The sequence below is a fragment of the Cyprinus carpio genome, chromosome B24 (assembly GCF_018340385.1).
Source record: "Cyprinus carpio isolate SPL01 chromosome B24, ASM1834038v1, whole genome shotgun sequence".
Lineage (NCBI taxonomy): Eukaryota > Metazoa > Chordata > Actinopteri > Cypriniformes > Cyprinidae > Cyprinus > Cyprinus carpio.
Genome location: NC_056620.1, coordinates 5,019,061 through 5,043,744, shown reverse-complemented (window position 1 = coordinate 5,043,744; position 24,684 = coordinate 5,019,061). Strand labels below are relative to the sequence as shown.

The window sequence follows — 24,684 nt, the reverse complement described above, 5'->3', positions numbered from 1 at the left end:
CTACTTCACTGATCTGGGTGTTCTTGGATCCTGGCCCTTCAAAGTGGCCATTATAGTGGCTTCGTGGGAATGAAGACTCCCTGTATTTTTTAAGAATCTGCACAACCTCACTGGAGTGCTCAAGACGTACAAAAACTTGTGCCTGACCTTCCCAGGGAAGAAGAAGAAGAACAGAGTAAGTCCCATTACGATGATCCACAACCTCCCCATACACACTTGCCCAAGAAGAATAAAAAAGGTTAAGTGTAATGCAAAAAAACAAACAAAAAAAACAAACAAAACAAAACTAATGTCTGTTGGTAAAGTAAGCTTATAAACATAATATGTAATATTTTGTAAATAAATTAACAATTAACAGGCAATCGAAACTCAATATGACAATTGTTTGTATATTGATTTGTACAAAAAATGATGATTAAATATAAAATAAACACACTTTTAGCTTTGAATTGAAAAGCTTTGCTTTGAAAAAATCTCCTCCATATGTTTTCAGGTTCTTGTTGTGGTCTCTGGCTGTGATAATAACAGAGATGTTATCTCCCACTTTGTAACTCTTTTTCAGTTCCACAATAGAGAATGTTGAGTGGACTGGACTTGTGCTCAGATCCAGCTGAGTGATTTCTTGATCTGGACCAGGCCAGTCAAGAGCCTTCTGTAGTCTTTCCCACTCCTCATCACTGATTCCCATGTCAAGTGTGGATATTGCAAAAGAAGAATTATTCATTTCAATGACTGATTTAGGTCTGGGGGGCAGAAATGGTCTCATTTGAATCCCACCATTCAGTACACATAGAGCCTGAGAGAGGACAAGGATATCAGTCACACTAAATTCCTTTTTTTCCAATAAATGTTTAAAGTTGTGTATGCTTAAAAAAAAAAAAATCCACCAATTTCAACTGAAAAACATAAGCTCAGTTGCTGGCTAATTTTTCTTAATTATAATGAACTTGGTTGTACAAGAATTTCAACTAAATTTAAAGCTGTAAGCAGCAATGAAAGGGCCCTAGCATCTGGGCTCACCACCACCTGGTGGCTTTAGGAAAACAGCAAAAGGTGGGCAATATGCATTTAAAGTGGTAAATATAAGAGGAATATGTCAAAGTAATTTATATGTGCCAAACACCCTGTTGCCAAAAGGTGGCGCTATGATTATAACTGAATATTGACATGTAGATGTCTTCAGGCCAGTATTCTTAACAAACGTGAAGTTTAGTGCAGATCAGAAATTGCATGTTTAAGTTAATGTAAAACAAGTCATGTCCTGTTGCCAGCAGGTGGCGCCATGATTATAATGGAATATAGACCTTAAGATGTGTTAAGGCCAGGACTCTTATCAAACATGTGAAGTTTAGGGCAGATCAGACAGACATTACATGTTAAAGTTAGTTTGAAACAAGAAACTCTATAACTATACAAGAAACAAGAAAGCTATAACTATAACCGAATATGATCATGTATATGTCTTCAGGCCAGAACTCAGCAACATGTTAAGTTTGGGGTAGATTGGACACTGCGTGCCTGAGTTAGAGCAATTTCCTGTTTCACTGCATTAATAGCATGCTTTAGCATTTAGCTAAGTGTTGCTAGTATGTTTTAGCATGCTGCTAGCCTATTTAGCACTTGCTGAATCTTTTTAATATGCTCCTAGGAATCCATAACTGTGTTAACCATGACACTTCCTGTTGCCAGCAGGTGGCACTATAACTATAACTGAATATGGGCATGGACATGTGTTCAGGACTGAACACCTAGAAAACGTGACGTTTGGGGTGCATCGGACATTACTTGCCTGAGTTACAGCAATTTCCTGTTTCATGGCGTGTTTCAAGGGAAAAAGTAAGATGTTCGCAATTTAGCATCGCAAAGGCCTTATGATTACACTCAGCAAATTTGAAGATAATCCGATTAAAACTGTGGGACGAGTTTGTTAAAGTACAAGGCCTGAAAATCAGTGGTGTATTGTAACGAAGTAATAATATTTTTTGGGAGTATCTGTACTTGAGTTTTTATATTTCAGACAACTTTTACTCCACTACATTTTTTTAATTAAAATGTATACTTTTACACCGATACAATCCCCCGAAGCATATTCGTTACTTACTACAAAATAATCAGAAATCAGAAAAACACAGACTACAGGAAAGCAGGATTGACGAATCAGTGGTCTGGCGTTTGCAAGTTAGACTCCTAAAAATACCTTTGCTCATGTGTTACAAATGATTCATTTCCCACTCAAGTCGAGTCAGGGGTGTGCGATACAGCATCGTTTGCGATATGGTAAGTGTTGTTGTAATGATGTGTGATCTGACATTATCAAGTAAATCACCAAATCACATAGAGTGCACGCAACTTGATTTATTAGTCTATTAAAACTCAAAATTCCAGGGATTCTATATTGTAGACTACAAAAATGCTTCTGTATGCTTTTTTGTTTATATTATTTAGTATAGTTAACTTAATCTATATCACACAAAGAGTATTATTTTTCTACAAATATCAGCATGAATACATTTAATAATTGTGAAACAGTTAATTCAAAGTAGAAGGAAGAAGTTGGAGTCGGCGTGACTGAGGCTCGTGGCAATTTATTCAGTTTGTCAAAACAATAAACATAGGTGTGATCACACGCATCAAATAATATAAACTCAGAGTACGCTGGCTATATTCTTGTCCATGACACCACTAAGTTGGACCACAAGTCCTCAGTCGCACTCTCTCTCCCACTTCTGCATCGCCGTGGATTTTTACGGCCTTCCCACACCAATCACTGTAAGTAGAAGCAGATGAATGTCATTCTGCACTTAACCTACTAACTCACCGCTTGTCTCCGATTGCTCTCTCCCGCTGCACACCCCACTAAACCACGCACTACTCGCCAGATACCCCCACCGCCCGACTCTGGCTTGTCCAGCCTGCAGACCCCCCGCCCCATTCCTGGAGAGGAAGTCCGCTACAGCCATCTGCGCCCCCAGCTTGTGGATCACCTTGAACTTAAAAGGCCTTCATGCGGTGGAGCCACTGCAGGGGCGTGTGGTCCAAACTGAGAGTGAATTCCTGGCCCAGGAGATAATAGTGGAGGGTGAGGACAGCCCACCGAATTGCCAAACATTCCTTTTCAATGGTGCTGTACATCTTCTCCCTCTTAGAGTGCTTGCAACTGATGTACAGCACTGGCTGCTCCTCACCCCCTATCTCTTGGGCCAGAACAGCTCCAAGCCCCCTGTCCGAGGTGTCCGTCTGCATCAAGAAGGGGAGAGAGAAGTCAGGAGAGTGTGACAGTGGTCCGCCACACAGGGCAGCCTTTACCTGGGTGAAAGCCTGCTGACACAGCTCTGTCCACTGTACCGGATCTGATGCTTCCTTTTTAGTCAGGTCAGTCAGCTATGATATCTATGATATCCCGCCAGCCCCAGGAACTGCCTCACCTCCTTTTTGGTCTTGGGTCTCGGGCAGATGCAACCACTGCAGTCTTATTAATTTGGGGATGCACCTGCCCGTGGCCCAAGTGGAAGCCCAGATACCGGACCTCCACACGCCCAATCGCACACTTCTTTGGGTTGGCCATTAGCCCGGCCCTCCTCAACGCCCCCAGCATAGCACACAAGTGCTCAATATGCCGCTGCCAGTCGTCACTATAAATGTTAAAATCATCCAGATAGGCAGCGGCATACGCAGCATGCGACCGTAAGATTTTGTCCATGAGGTGCTGAAACGTGGCTTGTGCCCCGAACAACCCAAAAGGAAGCAAAACAAACTGGTGTAATCCAAACGGTGTTGTGAAGGCTGTTTTTTCATTGGATAATGGAAATAAGGGGATCTGCAAGTATCCAAGTATTATGAGTACAAATTACCTCATAATTAAGATCTCTAATTTGCCGTGTGACCTCAAAGCGTCCTTGCCTCTTGGCTAGTAATTTAGAGCTAGATGTAGGAAACAATACAAGAACTTTCTCTCCCGGTACAAATTTACGTAGTCTGGCTCCCCCGTTATATAGCCAGCTTTGCCTGTCCTGGGCCTGTAACAAATTCTCCATCGACAGCCGTCCCAAGGTGTGGAGTTTTGTTCTCAGGTCCAGCATGTATTGTATTTCATGTCGGGTTTCAGAAGGTCCGTTCTCCCAAGTTTCTCGCAGGACATCCAGCACCCCGCAGGGCTGCCCTCCATAGAGAAGCTAGAAAGGGGAAAACCCTGTAGAGGCTTGCGGGACCACCCACACGGTGAATAAGAGGGGTTCCACCCACTTATTCCAATTTTTTGTCCTCGTAATTAGACTTCCGAATCATGCTTTTTTTATATGCGATTGAATCGTTCCACCAGCCCGTCTGTTTGTGGGTGATAGATGCTGGTGCGAATCGACTTAATGCCCAACGATTCGTACAGCTCGCGTAATGTATGTGACATGAACGCCGTGCCTTGATCTCTTTTGGGATTCCCACTCGGGAGATTAAATGAAACAGTGCATCCGCTACACTTTTCACTGAAATGTTGTGAAGCGTCACTGCTTCCAGGTATCGGGTTGCATAGTCCACCAGCACTAATGCAAACCGATGCCCGCATGCCGTTCGTTCTAATGGCCCAATGAGGTCCATACAAATTCTTTCGAAGGGGACCTGCATAAGAGGGATAGGGTGCAAAGGCGATTTTGGGGAGGCTGGTGGATTTACCAACTGACATTCACAAAAAGCTGTGCACCACCTGAGCACATTCTCGTGAATGTTCGGCCAAAAGAATCGGGTCATGAGATTTAGTGTTGCCGCCTGTCCCAAATGTCCAACCACTGGATTACAATGAGCCGCCTGGAATAACATATCTCAAATCGGTTGAATAAATGATTCAGTGATTCACTCATTAACACAGTCAAATGCTTTGTTTCTGAATGAATCAGCCATTTGGATGAATCAGTTGAATCTCAATGACTCACTGATTAACATTCACTTGTTGCCACCTACTGGCGGTTTTAATTTCACATTTCATCTATTTTTTTCATGTTTTAAATTATTTCAAATATCAGTATTCAACGTTTTATGTTAAAAACAAAACATTATTTATCCATCTGCAACTCCTCTCTGAGATACATAAACTGTAAATACACTACATAAACTGTAAATTCACTAAATGCTTTTTCAGATGCAGATTCCAGAAGTGCTCTTATGTCAGAATGAAAGACATTATGGACAGATGAAGTGCTTCTTATTCTTATCCAAAAATACAAAATTCCTTTTAGCATTTACATGTACTTTTACTTTCAATATTTAAGTACGTTTAAGAATAAAAAAATATTTTTTGTACCTAAGTACAATAAATGTCACATACTTTAAGACTTTTACTCAAGCAATATTCTAAATGGTGACTTCAACTTCTTCCAAAGTCATTTTCTGGTAAGATATCTGTACTTTTACTTGAAAGCCATATCTGTATGGCAAAATCTGCACAAAAATCATACAGGAAATTCAAAATAACGACTTCATGTTGGGTTTCAGATTTTGAACCAAGAGACATTTTGTATAATACCTTAATACTGTCCTGATTGTCCCAGTATATAAAACTGTTTTAAAAAGAGAAAAAACATGAACTAAATGTATTAGAGTGTGCTTCACTGCATCTTTGCAAGGATGCCTGGAATTTACGGACTGGGACGTTTTTTATTACTCTTGCTTGGAAATAGATGAACTTAGGATGTTTTAAGTAGGTATATCTTGATTTGTGAAGATATGCTCATCTCCTGCAAGACTGTCAAAATATTCCCAAACAATAAGCAGTGTTTCACAAAATCTTTGAAATTACTTACGAATAAAAGATGTAGAGCATTTTATGAAGGCAATTTGATAAAAAGATTGGAATCGCAGAAAGAGATTAAAATGGAAGTGAGGAAAGCAAAGTTAAATTATAAAATAAACCTAGAGAAAGTGTTGAGTAGAAATTATTTGGGGTCAGTTTGGAAGGGGATGACAGTTATAAATGGATCTAAAGGGTGTGAGACTAAGAGAATTCAGTTAGCTGGGTATGACTCTAGTAGTCAATTGGCTGAGGTGCTAAATAGGTTTTATCTATGCTTTGATGCACCTGAACTTGGTCCCAAAAATGGAGTCTATGAATTATAAAATGAGTTGTGGTGGTGACTATAATAACCTTTTTGATTAATTAAGATGTAATTAAAGTGTTTAAGGGTTGTAAGGAGACAAAAACTCCTGGACCAGACAACATGGAGAGCATTTAGTTAAAGTTTGTGATGAGCAATTGGCACCAGTGTTCTGTGATATTTTTCAGTGTTCTTTTGCTCTCCAGAGAGTCCCTAAATTGTGAAAACAGGCTACTGTGGTGCTTGTACCTAAAACTATAATGCAGTAACACTAAATGATTTTAGGCCAATAGCACTAACATCTCTTATAATTAAATGTTTTGAGAAATTAGTAAAAGAAGAGTTGTTAACTAAAACTAAAAATCTTTTAGACCCCCTTCAGTTTGCTTATAGAACATCGAAGATGCTATAGAAACTTTATTAAATTTGGTATTAAAGCACTTGAAAGGGAGCAAAACACGTCAAGCTTTTGTTTGTGAATTTTTCATCTGCTTTTTAATTCTTTACAAACCTCATATTTTAGCAGATAAGTTAATTACTGATTTTGATCTTGATTTTAATTTAGTGGGTTGGATTTTAGATTTTTCAAACTGATAGAACTCAAAGAGTGAGCATTAATGGTAGTTTTTCAGCTCCCTTGATAACATCTACAGGAACTCCTCAAGGCTGTGTTTTGTCTGCTTTATTGTATATTTTATATACGAATGATTGTATAAGTAAACACAGGAATAGGTTTTTCTTAAAGTTTGCTGATGATAGAGTCATCGTGAGTCTTCTGGGAAATAACGAAACGTGTCATGGTCCAGTGGTTGATGACTTTGTGAAATGGTATGATGATGCCCATTTGCAGTTGAACGCGTCTAAAGCCCTATTCGCACGGGATTAGTATTACCTGGTGACCTCCAGTCATTTGTAATAATTGCGGAGGTTGTCTGTGTTCTTAATCTCGTGCGAATCGGCCATGTCTGTAATTTGTAAAGTAGAAATTCCCCCGCAAAAAAGACCTACCATATTTCGCCGAACACCGAGGTCCTGTGATAGTATTAGTCCCGTGCGAATCGACATCTCTGTGATTTGGCCTGGATTTGGTGGGTCGTATATCGAGAAATTTTGAGGTTTTTGTTTCCTGTGCACCTTTTTATCCATCTTTCGCGTTTTGAAGTTTTGAGGTTAATGTGTTACAAATAAATCAAGCATAAAGCTTGAGATATTATTTTAACCTGGTGAAATGTAAATGACACAGCGCGAGAAACTATATTATTATTATTATTTTTTTTAATCCATCTGAACCATAGAACTGGACTCTCAAAGCCTTGACATCCGGGTATCTGGGAGATAAGTCAGTAAATTCGAGTAAAATCACAGGCTTCTCTTATCCCGTGCGAATGCATTACACGAAATTTAGATGTGGGAGGGTAATTTCAAAATCACACAAGATCCCTAGTTAATACTAATCCCCTGCGAATAGGGCTTAAGACAAAATATATGATTATCAAAGACATGGTTATCAAATAAAAACACTTTCTTCCCAGGCTACCCTTATTAGGGGTGAGAAGGTAGAATCTGTGGAGAGTTATAAATATCTGGGGACCACTATTGATAACAGATTGTGTTTTGATGTGAACACAGAGGTATTATGTAAAAAGTGACAACTAGCCTATACTGTTAAATTAAGATCATTCAGTATAGATAGGACACTGATGGAATTGTTCTATAAGTCTTATATTGAGCCGGTATTGTACTTCGCTATTAGCTGCTGGTTTGGAAATCTCAGTGTAAAATATAAAAATGCATTAAATAGAATAGCTACTCTTAGTAGGAAGATCATAGGTAAAGAACAAAGAAATTTGTCATCTTTGTTTAATAGAAATGTTTTAAGATGGGCCCAATCTGTGCTCTTGGACAGGGATCATTTTCTGTATTCAGAGTTCTTTATGCTCCCTACAGGTTCCCGTTATAGACTACCAAAGATGAAAAGTTACCAATACAAATTGTTTGTTCCCTGTGCAATTCAGCTGTTAAATGGTCCTTAGGGAACATGTTAGGGAAATTTACTGTATTTTACTTGTATATTTTATGTATTTATGTTTTGGAATGTATTGTATGGGTCTGTTGTACTTCTGATTTTCGCTGCATGCAAATTACCCACAAGGGATCTTAATAAACTTTGACCTTGACCTCAGTATTGTAGTATATTATAAAACAGTATGCAATCACAGTCCACCTGGAATGGCTTCTGCATATGACAGTTAGCGGAAGTGAGAGAAAAGTGTTGTCAGGAGGCCTTTGGCTACTTTTGGACTGTTGGAAAAAAAAAAAACAGAAAAAAAAAATACCTGCGTACTGCCATTTTACAGCTTGGAAGAGCAAGTTTTTTTTTTTTTTTTAATATATATCTGTTTGGATTCTGAAAGAAGAAAGACATATATACCTAGGCTGGCTTGAGGGTGAGTAAAACATGGGTTAATTTTCATTTTTAGGTGAGCTAACCCTTTAAGCCTTTCCATTTTAAACATTCAAGAGATTTTAAAGCATGTAAGCACAATTACTGTAGATGCGAAAGAGCTTAAAGGATTAGTTCACTTTAAAATTTAAATGTCCTGAAAATTTCTCACCGCCCAAGTCATCCCAAGATATTTACATCTTTCTTTCTTCAGTCAATAAGAAATTAAGGTTTTTGATGAAAACATCCCAAGATTATTCTCCTTATAGTGGACATCAACGGCTACAAAATTGTTGAATGTCAAAATTACAGTTTCGGTGCAGCTTTAAAGGGCTTTATACAATACCAGACGAGGGATAAGGGTCTTATCTAGCATACCGATCGGTCATTTAAAAAAAAAAAAAAAAAAAAAAAAAAACTGTATGTTTTATAAACAGAAATGCTCTCCTTGCACTGCTCTGCGATGCACGTCCATGACTTCACAAAATATGTGATTACGTTGAAAAGGTCACGCTTGACATAGGTGGAAGTACTGACTCAGTCAGTGTTTACAAATGTGGAGAAGGAGGAGCGTTCAAAAGTTGTTGTATGTTCACATATGTTCACACATATTAAATTTTTGTAAACAGCGTTTGACTTAGTCTTTGCACGTTCAACTAGGTACTTCCGCCTACGTCATGCGTGACCTTTTCAACGTGATTACGTATTACGTGAAGTCGTGGATGCACATCGCAGAGCAGTGCAAGGCGAACATTTCTGTTTATAAAGCATAGACATTGTTTTGTTTTTTTTAGAAAATGACTGATCGTTTTGCTAGATAAGACCCTTATTCCTTGTCTGGTATCATGTAGAACCCTTTGAAGCTGCACTCAAACTGTAATTTTGACCTTCAACCATTTGGTAGCTGTTGAAGTCCACTATAAGGAGAATAATACTGGAATGGTTTCATCAAAAACCTTAATTTCTTTTCGACTGAAGAAAGTAAGGCATAAACATCTTAGATGACATGAGGGTGAGTAAATTATCAGGAAATTTTTATTTGAAAGTGAAGTAATCCTTTAAGAGTACTCGCATGCTGTGTTCAGTTCGCACACAGAGAGCCGAGTCCCGGACAGTACACAATTGAGTTCTCTCTTCTTGTTCTCTTGCACTTGAATGAACAAATACACCTAAAAATTTATTCAAGCACAAAAAGATGCAAAAGAGCTTAATTCAGTACCCACATGCTTTGTTCTATGTGCACAGGGCACACACACAGAGTCACGTCTCACAGTCCGCAAAGACCGAACTGAGATTTGCATCTTCTTGACCTTGAACAGACAAATACACACAAGATTATGTTGAAATATCTGTCTTGGTGAGTATCCTGTACTGTCAATTATGCCTTAAGTGAACATAAACAGTTGAGAAAGAAATCATATATGTATCACTATACTGGATCTATTAATTTTGTCTTAAAGTGGTCGTGCCTAATTTGTTAGCTGCTATCAGTGTCCTTAGTGTTAATCCAAAAAAAAAAAAAAATTATATATATATATATATATATATATATATATATATATATATATATATTTATCTATATTTATTTTATACAGTGAAGTCTATGCAATGCTGTTTTACATTTGATTATTCGGTTTCTGTACCTGAAAACCTAAAAACTTGAAGAAAAAAAAAAAACGATGGGCGTATCGATCCTGAAGATTTGATATATCGAAACTGATGTGAGTATTGAAAGTATCGATATTCAAATAAAAAATATCGATAGTAAAGCGTGTTTTCTTTACCAATGATTTTAGTTAACACAAAATTTTAAGCATAAAATAAGTATTGAATTGGACTAATAACCTATGTTAGCGAATTATTGTGTAGGATAAGGCTTTTTCTGCGCATCTGAACACGTAAATGTTGCAAGACTCAATCAATCACATAGAGCGTTCTCTGACAGTGCATTCAAATAAGGCTGCATTTCCCAAAAGTATCATAAGAAAGCATTGATGCTTTTGGGAATGGTAGCCCAGAACTTAGTTTATATTTATTGAACTTATTTATTGTATCCTACAGAATTTGTGGTATTACATTTATTTTAATTGAACATTAAAAGATCATACTGATCATGTTCTATTCTGTAATTTTAGTTTTTTTTTTTTTCAACTTATTTATTGTATCCTACAGAATTTGTGGTATTACATTTATTTTAATTGAACTTTAAAAGATCATACTGATCATGTTCTATTCTGTAATTATTATAACTGCTTACACACAATTTCAAAACTTTGCCTCTTTTTTTCAAAACGTTACACACAAATCCAAGAATTGTACACAAAAAATTAAAAAATTCCCCACGTCTCTTGTGAAATGAAGCACTGCATTCAAAATATCACAAACACATCTCAAAAGCAAACATTTTCAAATACCTTTGCCATAATATCAATTCCTGATAGATTTTTGTGTTACATAGAGAATCATGTGTTGTGTTTTGCAAAAAGTGTTTTATGAAATTGAAAACTGAGTCAAAGGCCAAGAATTAGCATATGGTTTTGCAGATTTGGTGTGTGGATCTTGTGTTTGAGGTCAGGTTTCAGAAATTGTGTGACAACTAAAGATTTTGTGTGTAAATTGTAATATAAATCATACAGAATAAAAAGGTATGCATGCAACAGCCTGTCACTGGCAGTCCCTTTTGAAAATTAACCATGGGTTTACCAAAGTGTCTGTAGTTCAACTAGTATTTCTAGATTTTTTATAGCTACCACAACAACTAAACCTATTTAACCATGTATAAACTAAAAATATAACCCAATATGTTGCAATAAAGGTCTATAGAATGTTAAAATGATTTTCAAATATAAAGTTAAGTGGGTATCATTACCCATTTTTACTCTTAATAACTTAATAAATTTAATAATTTATAAGTTTAGTTTAGAACTATCGTATTGATATCAACGATACTGGCCTTTAAACGTATCGGTATTGTAACACCAACAAAATACGTGGTAAATCATTGTTTAAATAGCATTTTTGTTATATTTATATATTTATTTGTGCTATTTACACAATTTTAAACAGGGCCCACGGGTACAACCACGCGATCCACAATTCACCACAATGGTAACTCGCCCAGAAAACACCAAAATAACAGAAAATCTTTTAATATACCAACAAAATAGAGTTAGACATTAATTCTCATTTAGCTAAAAAATGCATACAATAACACTTTATTTCAACATTTTCTCTCCCCATATCCAACCCTGTGCAAACATGATGGGAAGTGTAAAACTTATTTTGAGGTACTTGATTGAAAGTTTTTTTTTTTTTTTTTTTTAAGTGAAAACATTATGCCAAAAAGTAACCATTTCAAGTAAGTTTAACATGATGCAGTCATGTTTGTCTTATAGCCAGCTACATAAAAAATTGAAAATATACTTGGTTACTAACGTATTGCGTCTGCAAAGACGGTATGGGAAAAATAATTTTTTCTCCTGAAATGAAGCATTTTTCAATAACGCAGTGTAACTGCACGACCATTGGTTCTTGCAGTACACTTTTTAAAAACAAACCAATGGCTCAGCAGCGGTGCTGCACGAACCTATAGCCATGATGCCCGCCATCTGGCTATATAAGTGGGTCCTTCACCATAGGATTCAAGTTACTTTGACTGAAGCTATGACTGAGTCATGCAGCTATAACGCAGTACTTGTTCCTGTTTCTCAGGGAACCGAGGTTACGTTAATAACTTGACCTAATTACTATCGATACTTGACTCGTACTGCAGCTGCTAAGACGCTATGGGAACCAGTACAATCACGCCGTGCTATGGCAGAAGAACAACTATATGTGTAACCCTGCCTTAGGCACATCAGAACCCAAAGGGACCAGAATAGTAAACACTTCCCAAGGCGAACGGGCTAAGCTCACAGAGGTCATGCCCGGCCTGAGTGATCGTTCCAGAAGACTCACACAGCCTTGGCACCCCACGGGCCGAAAGCGCACAATTAAATTATCTGATGGCCTAACGGTGTAGAGTAAATTCAGATCCTGGTCCTCTCCTGAGGGAGGAATCGCAGAAAGTGTAATGATCTGTGCCCGAAATGGAGTAGAGAGCACTTTGGGTATATAACCATGCCTTGGTTTCAGGACAACTTTAGAGTCGCCAGGCCTGGACTCCAGGCAGGTAGGGCTCACAGAGAGCACCTGTAAGTCTCCCATTCGTTTGACCGATGCTAGCAGCAGAGCAGTTTTCAACAACAGCGACCGAAAGTCAGAACAGTAAGCAGATCCCACATAGGGACAGTGAGGGGAATGGGTGGATTCAGCCTCCTGCCCCCATCAGAAAACAGACAGCTAAGTTGTTTCTGCCCACTGACTGGCAGGCTATAGGGGCATGGGAAGCCGTTATAGCTGCTACATACAACTTGAGCATGTATGGGGAGTCCCCCTTATCCAGCAGCTCTTGCAAGAAAGACAATCACAGATATGTCACAGATGGATGGGTCCTCGCCACGGGTTAAGCACCAGGCAGAGGACACAGACCACTTGAGGGCATAGAGGCATCTTGTTGATGGGGCTCTAGCCTGGGAAATGGTGTTTAGAACACACTCTGGGAAGTTTGCAGGCTCCTGTCTGCAGGTGCAGAGTCCACAGGTCGGGCTGGGAGTGCCATATCATCTTGTTCGCCTGGGAAAGGAGATCCTGCCTCAGGGGAATGGGCCACAGGGCTGCTACGAGCAGCTGCGATAGCTCTGATAACCAATGCTGGTTTCTCCAGAGCGGGGCCACCAGGAGAACCTTGCGGTCTTGTTCCCTGACTTGCCTGATTACCTGTGGGATCAGGGTGATCTGGGAAAAGCGTAAAGAAGGATAATGAGCCAGTCGTGGGCCAACACGTCCCTGTCCTTGGAATAATAGATTGGGCAATGAGAATTGTCTTTTGAGGCAATGAGTTCCACTTTTGACTTGCCAAAGACCTCCCAAATTTTTGGAACCATCTGCGGATGGAGCGTTCACTCTTCTTAGGGGACTTTGCTCCGTGACATATCTGCTCCTTGGTTCAGCGCAGGTTGTGCTAAGCCAATTCCAGGAGGTGCTCTACTAGCACAAAGAGGCGCCTTGAGGAAAGCCCTCCCAGGCGATTTATGTAGGACACCACAGTCATGCTGTCTGAGTGGACCAGAATGTGGTGTCCCCTCGGGTCTGGCAGAAAGGTTTGACAGGCCCGACATACCGCCAGCATTTCCAGGCAGTTGATGTAAAGACCTTCCTCTGCCTTCAACCAATAACCAAAAGTCAGTTTTCCTTCGCACAGAGCTCTCCAACCCGTGTTGGAAGCATCTGTCAAAACCACCTTTTTCCTGCAAACCATTACCAGGGGGACAGCCTGTTCCATCCACTGAACAGGAATCAACACCACTGAAATTTGCTCTTTAGAAATTTACTCTTTTTAAGGCTCGCCGGATGGCAGCAGGGGAAGCTGGACCACTGCTGTGCAGTGCTGAAGGCAGCAGGAAAGGCGGCAAATTGGCTGACCAGAGAGGTCAATCGCTCCTACTGTGAGGCATGTCAAGCGGAGATCAACGGAGTACGTAGTTCGCTTCCTGGCCATAGGTTCATGCAGCACCGCTGCCGAGCCATTGGTTAATTTTTAAAAAGTGAACCAATGGCCGTGCAGTTACACTGCGTTATTGAAAAAAGGCTTCAGTTCAGGAGAAAAAATGACTTTTTCCCATAGCGCCCTAGCAAACGCAGTACGAGTGAAGTATCAATAGGGAACTGTAGACGTGGACACAACTGCCACAGATAACAATATATTATAATAATATAGTAATTATAAAAGTTTTATGTAGCCCAAAATATAATAATAATAATAATTTATTTCTTTATTTTGAATACACTATAGTGAAATGATGTTATTGTAATAGTACTATTTCTTATTCTATATTTTTTATTATTATTAATAATAATAAAATCATCATCATCATCATCATAATGATACAAGATAATATAATAACATATTCTTTATATAATTTGATATATAAGCATGAAAGATTTGGCTAAATTGTGCAGCCCTACAAACAAACTTAACATAACTTTTTATTTTATATATATATATATGCAAACCCGATTCCAAAAAAGCTGGGACACTGTACAAATTGTGAATAAAAACAGAATGCAATGATGTGGAAGTTTCAAATTTCAATATTTTATTCAGAATACAACATTGATGACATATCAAATGTTTAAACTGAGAAAAATTATAATTTTAAGGGAAAAATAAGTTGATTTTAAATTTCATGGCATCAACACATCTCAAAAAAGTTGGGACAAGGCCATGTTTACCACTGTTTGGCATCCCCTCTTCTTTTTATAACAGTCTGCAAACGTCTGGGGACTGAGGAGACAAGTTGCTCAAGTTTAGGAATAGGAATGTTGTCCCATTCTTGTCTAATACAGGCTACTAGTTGCTCAACTGTCTTAGGTCTTCTTTGTCGCATCTTCCTCTTTATGATGCACCAAATGTTTTCTATGGGTGAAAGATCTGGCCTGCAGGCTGGCCATTTCAGTACCCGGATCCTTCTTCTATGCAGTCATGATGTTGTAATTGATGCAGTATGTGGTCTGGCATTGTCATGTTGGAAAATGCAAGGTCTTCCCTGAAAGAGACGACATCTGAATGGGAGCATATGTTGTTCTAGAACTTGGATATACATTTCAGGATTGATGGTGCCTTTCCAGATGTGTAAGCTGCCCATGCCACACGCAATCATGCAACCCCATACCATCAGAGATGCAGGCTTCTGAACTGAGCGCTAACAACAACTTGGGTTGTCCTTGTCCTCTTTAGTCTGGATGACATGGCGTCCCAGTTTTCCAAAAAGAAATTCGTCTGACCACAGAACAGTTTTCCACTTTGCCACAGTCCATTTTAAATGAGCCTTGGCCCAGAGAAAAAGCCTACGCTTCTGGATCATGTTTAGATATGGCTTCTTTTTAGACCTATAGAGTTTAGCCGGCAATGACGAATGGCACTGTGGATTGTGTTCACCGACAATGTTTTCTGGAAGTATTCCTGAGCCCATGTTGTGATTTCCATTACAGTAGCATTCCTGTATGTGATGCAGTGCCGTCTAAGGGCCCGAAGATCACAGGCATCCAGTACGGTTTTCCGGCCTTGACCCTTAAGTACAGAGATTGTTCCAGATTCTCTGAATCTTTGGATGATATTATGCACTGTAGATGATGATAACTTCAAACTCTTTGCAATTTTTCTCTAAGAAACTCCTTTCTGATATTGCTCCACTATTTTTCGCCGCAGCATTGGGGGAATTGGTGATCCTCTGCCCATCTTGACTTCTGAGAGACACTGCCACTCTGAGAGGCTTTTTTTTTATACCCAATCATGTTGCCAGTTGACCTAATAAGTTGCAAATTGGTCCTCCAGCTGTTCCTTATATTTACATTTAACTTTTCTGGCATCTTATTCCTACCTGTCCCAACTTTTTTGGAATGTGTAGCTCTTTGGAAATCCAAAATGAGCCACTATTTGGAATGACATTTCAAAATGTTTCACTTTCAACATTTGATATGTTATCTATATTCTATTGTGAATAAAATGTAAGTTTATGAGATTTGTAAATTATTCCATTCCTTTTTAACTCACAATTTGCAAACTGTCCCAACTTTTTTGGGGGCTGTCATTTTAACACATAAACATAAATATATATATATATATATATATATATATATATATATATATATATATATATATATATATATATATATATATGGGCTGTCAGTTTAACGCTTTAACTTAATTATTTAGTTATTAAATAATAACTAAATAATATTTTTGTTTTCTTTTTTCTTTAAAGGGATAGTTCACCCAAAAATTTAAATTAGCTTGTGTTTTACTCATCCTCGAGGCATCCTAGGTGTTTTGATCTCTCTCCACGTTCATCACTAATCATGCAACGGCAATGTACAACATCATCCGCCGGAACAGCTTCAGCGTATGACAAATACCAGAAGTGAGAGAAAAGTGTTTATTACGTTTGAAATATGGATATTTTTCATATGAAAATGCATGGATTCACTACAGGAGGCCTTTATGGCGATTTTCCACTGCATGGTACGGCACGGTACGGCTCACATTTGGGTACTTTTTTTAGTACCACCTCGGTGAGGTTCCGAGTGGACCATACCATTATCAAAACGTGACGTGTAAACTCTGCTGATCATGGATTGGCCGGAGAGAATTGTCACTACCTGCGTCACTGAAGTTGCGACACAGACACAAAATAACCGCTAGATTTAAATCAGCACAGCCAGCGAAGGATCGAACGCAACTGTTTTGAATAAGCATTTTTTTAACAACCAAAAGGTTTTGCTGTCTGTTGCGGAAGTACAGACGTTCCTCTTGTTGATAGCAGAGGAGAGGATACAGCGAGAGCTTGATGAGGAGACACAGAATGAAAGTTTTTTTTAGGAGTCACGGCAGTAGAGGCGGTGCAACTATAATAACATGTGAATAATCCCGCCCACTCTAAAGAGATATTAAACTGCAGTGGAAACACAAACCCTGCCAAGCCGAGCCGTGGCGTACTGTACTAAGCTGTGCCGAATCGAGTCGTACCACGCAGTGGAAAAGCGCCATTATTCACTCCCTGGTGCGGTGTGAGGCACATTTTATTACGGATGCGCACACTTTATTTGACGACTTGTGGACTGTTCAACTGTAACATCCGCTGACTGCAATGATAAAGCTTGGAATAGCCAGGACAGTTTTCTATATAACTTTGACTGGATTTGTTTGAAAGAAAAAAAAAAGTCATATACATCTAGGATGCCTCGACGGTGAGTAAAGCACAAGCTAATTTTCTTTTTTGGGTGAACTAACCCAGGGCCGGGTTCTAAACATTAGGAGGCCCTAGGCAAAATTCATGTTGGAGGCCCCCCACCCTAATAAAAAGCACTGTAGGGTCAAAAATAATCAAAGACTTCTGCTTTCCTGTCCCAAACATATCTTGAGCAACAAAAAGGGCCATTTGGAATTCCAAAGACACAGGGGTACTGATATCGATCAAGGCCTGTAGGCCAACTTGTGTATACATCGGGGGTCCGCTAATTGTCACACCTTTTGCATAGTGGGTGAAGTTGTAATCTGCTGATTGGTCAGTTTGAATGTCTCACATTTGTTTTTTAGTCACATGGTCAAGGAAGGGATAAAATAGGACTGCAACTGTTGCTCTTGCTCTTTCTCTTTGCTGACTCTTTCTCTTTGCTGCCTTTTTTCTTCGCTGGAGCTCTCTTCTTGAGGCTCTGCCTTCTTTCCCTCTTTTTCTCCCTCTCTCTACCCCCCCCCTCTCTCTCAGGTAATATTTTACATAAATGTTAGGTACAATTAACTGTTTATGTTTTACCATCCTTCATCTATTTTGTAACCAATTCAAGTGTAACCATAACAAAATATTGTTAGTAAACCATTTCGATTATTAATTATGTTGCTAACTACTCTTGATTCAACATTAACATTAAAGTGCTACATATTGCAATACAATATAGTCACTTAATAGCAATACTCTCCTGCATATTTAGCTATTGTAACTGTGCTTATTTCCATCGTTTGTATAAGTGGCAGTGGGTGGTAATAGACTAGAAACATACAGTTTTATACCATCGTGATGACAATGTTTCTTTAGTCATTCGGCAATCCTATAGTCTAAACCACTGTAGGGAAAACACCCTTACAGCACTTGAAACAAATACGATCCCTAACTTTTTTGTTTATACAACATTTAATTTAAAATTTTTCATATGTTGACTTGTACAGTACAAAAATTTGGACACATTACTGTTTTTAATGTTTTTGAATAAAGTCTCTTATGCCCATCAAGCCTGGATTTATTTAATCAAAAACATTTTTTTTCCCTAGCCTGGTATGGGCAGGATTACCCCCTCCAATTTAATCAATACTGAGTTCAGATATTGTCATATTATTAATATCATAAATATGATATTATGCATTGCATTGTTACCTTAAATATGATATATATATATATATATATATATATATATATATATACACACACACACACACACACACACACACACACACAAACATAACAAGTGGAAGAGAAAGAGTACTAAGCAGAACAATAAGTTATTTTCAAGTTAGTTGAAACTGAAATTATAAGTGTTATTTTAGAGCCGTAGATAATGTAGCCTAGCTATCATCAGCAGAATTTAGATCCTTTATTTGAAACATTAAAAAAAAATGTTCTAGTGTGTAGGTTTTTAATTTTGAATACAAACTTATCTGCTTCTACTTTTGTAGCTATTTTGATAGTCAGCTCCCGACGCGAGGTCATTCACTACGCGCAAATTCAAAGTGTCGATTCTGGGTGCGTCAACGGCGCTCGCGCTTTTTAAAACTCGTAATAAAGCGGTGAATGATCTTTACAGAAATGACGCTGATCAACAGAACAAGTTTATATTTAGAATACATTGCAGTCACTCTAAAGTAGATGACGACAACTCACACACCTGCATTAGGAGCTGTACTTCTTTGCATGTCTATTTAGCCGTTTGCAACGCACAGTTCGCAGCAGCTGATGTCATTGGACATTCAGAAGGCGGGACCCACTTTGAAACTACAACATTAATTTGTTTAATTGCAGATGAGTGACAATTCAACTATATCCAGTGAACAATGAGTCAACTATATCCAGTGAACAATGAATTTGTTGCTGGTGGACTAATAGGGCAGGGATCGGCAAATTGGCATCGGGCCAAAAACAAATTCGCCAGTAGATGGTGAAAAATGCAACTAGAATTGCATGTGACAGACTGTGCTCTGAGTCTAATGTATTTCAGTTTGTTTGAAATATCACAGTTCTGATCATAATGTATATTAAAAAATAAAATAGTGAAATAACAGGGGAGTTTCAAAGTGGCTTTGGAACATAGTGTGCAAACATTTTTCCTACCACAAGCTAATAACATGGTTGTCAGCATTAAAGGGTATAATTGCTGCTTCTATCAGTGCAAATTTTGTTTGTGGTGAAAATAACAGTAGTCTACGTTTTCGTCAGTTATTTAACCTACGGATCGATGCATTTCTTACAGATTTCTGCTCATTCAAAATCGGATACAGAGCACTGTAAGATTACATTTGTTTGAATGCATTATTGAGAGCATTAATTGCGTGTGAATAAGTGTTGTAGTACTTGTTTAACTCATGCTTTCAGCTGAAAATATTCATTATAGAAGGAACAAACAAATTGCTTGAGAAATAACTCATGTCCATTGCCGTCATCGTAGCCTTCACATTCTTTCTGATTTGAGTGACCCTTCTCTATCAAGCTAGCTAAATGTTTAACATGTGAATTCTTTGTGTTATCTGGGCCGAGTGTGGCCCGCAGCTTGGTCTTGCGCATGTGTTTGTGACGCGGCTGTAAAGCACTGGCCCGATTCCTGTTCACCGTAACGGGCCTCTTCTGGCAATGACTCGGCTCGGTTCAGTCATAGCAGATGGTAACATTAATTTAGCAATAATTGGCATAAAACTGTTGTAAACTTGACTTAAGACCTTTACAGTATATCATAATGTTAACGACACGTTCAATGTCGTGAATTTGTCAAAAACAAAATATCTGCGATAAATTTAAAAACAAACAAAAAACAATATTAAAAGTTCTTTATAGAACAGAACATTCTCTAATATTTATAACAATAGCAAATCTATATTTATGCAACGCAGCAGGTCATTCTTATATACACTTGCTTCTATGTATTTTGAACTCGCTGCTTTGCGCTCTCAGGTGATTCATTTGGGATTCATTCACCTTCAACTCGCGCAGAATGGGCGGAGTCTCGTACCTGTGCTCATGAGTGCTGTCCGCCATGTTTGTGCGGGTTGAATGCAAACAAATCAATGGATTATTTACCAAGAGATATGGATAGATGGACTCATTTTGATAACACTTCTGATATATATCCTTGAGCATTTATTTTTAGTATTTTACTAGTAAATGACCGATATCCTTTTCATCTTTAATCTAAGTATTGTTGTTTGGGTCTAGGGTGTTTATGCTGCAGAAAACTGATGAGCAACACTACAGACCGCCAAAAAACAAATGAGGAAGAGGAGGAGGATGGCGGTCCAGCATATATAAAGATAAAGGTTTGTTTGTATTTTTAGCTTCCACATTCTTATTTTTGTAATTGCAGTTGCAACAAGCAAACGTTGTTTTTCCTATATTTCTTAAAGTAGGTGAGAGTGAAGATCTGTTTTAGTGTGTATAAGGTCGTTGTTTTCAAATAACCTCAACTAAATACATAATCTAATTTCAGTTATTTTTGTGATGAGAATGTACTGCAGTCATATATGTATCAGTATGTCTGAGATCATCTGCAATGGCTCTGTTCTGCTTTTACAGATGCAAAATTCAAGCAGACTATACATGTATAGATGCTCATCTCTGCCAAAACACATGTGACTACAACACAAACACAGCATCACAGTTCATCACTTTTGTTGCTACTTTAATTGCTTTTTCACTCAGGATGTAGAGACACACAGGAGTAACTGATTATTTCTCTTAACATGCTGCAGATTTCTTTTAATATTTCTGTTTTGTAGTAAACAAGAGAAGTGTCATCGCTGAAGGAATGGCAGACGTTACTCAGACACTTGTGAACACTGAACAGTGGTTGGAGTCCAAGACAGTGAAATCATCTTTATTATACTTCTGACTGATCGAGCATTAGAGCCAATGAGAAAGTCAGCATTGAGAAATGTCAGCATTGACCATTTCACCATGTTATTTTCTGCAGTAACTGCGGGGAATATTAACTGAAGAGACCTGATCAACAGCAAGCTTTTTATCTACTGAATGTGTATTTTTCAAGCATTTTTATTGCAGCGTTCAATGTTGTATTTCTGCATAGCGATGACTGGTGAAAAGTGTTTATTAATTTACTTCAATGTATAGTTAACCAGATTTCTGTCATTCACGTTTTACCAAACCTCTGACTTTTGTCTCTCTGCAGAACTCAGGTACATTGCTACAACATACATTTACTGTAGTAGCCTACATATTGACGCATTATGTAAGACCTTTACTAATACTTCATATTATTTGCTCTTTACAGGTGCAGAAATATAAGCTCCCAAATACCGTTAAAAAACAACAACTGTTCTTTGTTAGTTCATGTTAGCTCTGATCCATTAAATAATGTCAACATGCACAACTTTTGTTCTTAATAATATATATGTAATGTTGAAATTAACTAGGTTAATATATTAACTACAGTTAACTAAGGTTAATGTTAAGTATTTTCCATGTTAGTTCATGTTGGGTAGGTAACTAATGTTAACAAATGAAACCTTACTGTAAATTGTAAAGTGTCACACCTGAGTAGCTATTTATTGTTTATAGGCCTACGAGTTAAATTTAAATATAATTCATTTAAAGTATAAATAAATGCAAGGGTAATTTCACTAAATGTTGTTATATATATATATATATATATATATATATATATATATATATATATATATATATATATATATATATATATATATATATATTCCCTGTATGATAATCCGGGCCACGTCCGGCACGCTGTTCACTCCGTGCTCTGCTCGTCTCACGTACTCTGATGAGTAACACACTGTGAGTAACTTAGTTGCTGTGATGACAGATCTATTTCAGAACCAGCCGCTATCAAAATAATCAGGCTGCAGGCGCGGGCCAGATATTATTGCCTGTTGCCGACCACTGAGTGATGCTACGGTTGTGGAGGCCCCTTCTGATAGCTTTCAGTCATGTGACCAGCTCGAAGCCCTCCAGCACAAAACTATCAATTTTCCATCTGTTTCACAGCCGCAAATATTTAGATCTCCTCTCAGAAGAATAAAACAAAGGTATGTGAACAAAATGCCAGTTTTGGCCATTTGCAATCCATGTTAAGCACCCGCGGCAAAATTTCAATCATTAAACAGTGCTTCAAACGTTGAAAAAAATAAAAACATCTAAAATGGGTCTTAATATATTTAAAACATTAATATTTAAAATATCAAATTCAGTAATCACTAAATTAATGATGCATAGTTTACATAGGCAAGCAGAAAGCAATATGAACGCAATCCGCTTAATGGTTCAGTGTTTTCCTTCTAATGGTATTCTGTTGGAAACATTTAACGTGAAACTTTGAACATTCTGTTTAGGCTATATTCTGGGTTCATATGCTTTCCTGTACAAAATATACATAATCAATGAATTTCACCTTTTAATATCAGCGTTTTACTACATTAATACTTAATGCAAACTGAGTAAAAATAACTGGCGGTCAGTGGAGCAGAGTGTGAGAATGTGGGACGTCACGTGGAAAATATCAAAGGGCAATCGCCTGCTCTGCCTATAGCCAGCGCCGGACCTGAACTAACCCTTTAATGTGTCGTCAGTTAAAAATAGACGTGACGCGTAGTGAGGTATGGAGGTGTGTTTATCAGGACTTTCTGATGAATAGAAAGATAAAAAAAAAAAAAAAACCGGCCATTTGAAAAAGAAAATTGATTTTTATATTATCTGACATTATTTAAAAATGCATTTTAGTAAAATTATAATGACTTCACACATAAATCAATCAATCAATCATTCAACAGAAAACTAAAACCATAAAAATGTTTTCAAGAGTTTTGGAAAAGGAACAGCAGAAGACACAATGATCCATCTCAAACAGAAATCTGTAAAAAAAAAAACGTTTATACCCTAAACAATATTTCATAATGCATCTCTATAAACAATAATATGTGAGATAGAATGTGAAAGATTTGTCCTGTACTGAAATCACAACATCGCCATGGCTGTAACACTGAAAGTCACCAACAAATGTATTCTCATATCTATAGCCTATAACTTAACCCGTCCCGCGTACGATCAGCAGCTCATTACAGATAATTTGCTCATGGGTTTTTGATTTTTCGTTTATGAGATCATATACTGATATACAGGAATAAAGATAAGTCTTCATAAATTACATCAAAATAATATATCAAGGCATTGAATTGAAACGCGGAGTTGGGATGGAAGAATTTGCTCAACTGCAATTCAAAGACATTCAACAGCCGTGTTTATCCTATTAACTGCTTATATATATATATATATATATATATATATATATATATATATATATATATATATATATATATATATATATATATATATATATATATATATATATATCAATCAGCTGATCATTTGTATTTCTAATGAACTGAATTAAATTATTAAATTCAATACTTTAAAAACAAGTCCACCACAATGCATTCAGACAACTTCACAAAAATAAATATCACACACAAAAATCCATGGTTTTCTTGAGAAATAATTTTCTTATTTAATGATTATTTGAAAGTCTGTCTTTAAGTGTATATCAATATTCTTAAGGACTTACCAGCCAGGATAATGTACAAAGAAAACATGCCAGTAGCAATACATGTTTTAACCTGTTGGCTGATAATACACAGAATTTAGTAATTTCCACATCCTTTCAAATGAAATCATTTTGACCCATACTATGAAAAATGAAAATATGTGCATAAACCAGGGATTACCTGGTGGATTTGAGTTCCTCGTGGATGGTGTGAACATGGCTAAGTTTGCTCTTCTCCTAGAAGAATTTTGTATCAGCTAGTGATCTAAGCTCATGTCCTCTCAACCTTAGTGTTCTGTTAAACTGGTAGAACTGCTCTGAAAATGAGGCATGACTTGTCATTTAGGTTGAACAACACAGCTGTCATCAGTAATACTATTTTGTTTTGCCTTTATAGTAAGAGTTTGCCAGATAGTAAGATATTCTTGCTCTATAGATTATTATTATTTTTAATAAGAACACAAGAATTTCTCAGAGAGTGTAGGCTCTGTGGCACTTTTATAACATTATTTTATCGCAAGGAATCAAGTATAGGAACACTGCTGAAAATGCACTGCAAGATGACACCAACAAAGGGCTATATAAATTAATAGATAAAATTAAATTACCAGATTGCAGGTGAGAACCAACTTTGATGGTCAAATGGGTTTGTTCCAGTAGAGGCAGACATGGCATGGTGTTTTTTCTTTCTTTCTTTTTTTTCTGTCTGTTATGGTTATTTTCAATATC

General features: G+C 37.5%; 1 protein-coding gene across 1 annotated transcript; it reads right to left on the bottom strand.

The window, feature by feature from the left end:
* LOC109056149 (NXPE family member 4-like) lies at positions 1-24,514 on the bottom strand. The gene is made up of 4 exons (XM_042751891.1): positions 24,137-24,514; positions 23,977-24,035; positions 437-796; positions 1-147 (listed from the first exon to the last, which is right to left on the bottom strand). Exons 1-4 carry the CDS (start codon positions 24,171-24,173, stop codon positions 1-3), a joined length of 603 nt encoding a protein of 200 aa, XP_042607825.1. The 5' UTR covers positions 24,174-24,514.
* Between the last annotated feature and the right edge of the window lie 170 nt (positions 24,515-24,684).

Excerpts from the sequence above, each read along its gene's own strand:
- LOC109056149 (XM_042751891.1), bottom strand. The coding sequence starts at position 24,173 with ATGTTCACACCATCCACGAGGAACTCAAATCCACCAG. Across the intron at positions 24,036-24,136 it reads GAGGAACTCAAATCCACCAG|CCAACAGGTTAAAACATGTA; the intron begins GTAATCCCTGGT and ends GTGTATTATCAG. Across the intron at positions 148-436 it reads TTTTCAATTCAAAGCTAAAA|GTCAGGCACAAGTTTTTGTA; the intron begins GTGTGTTTATTT and ends TTCCCTGGGAAG.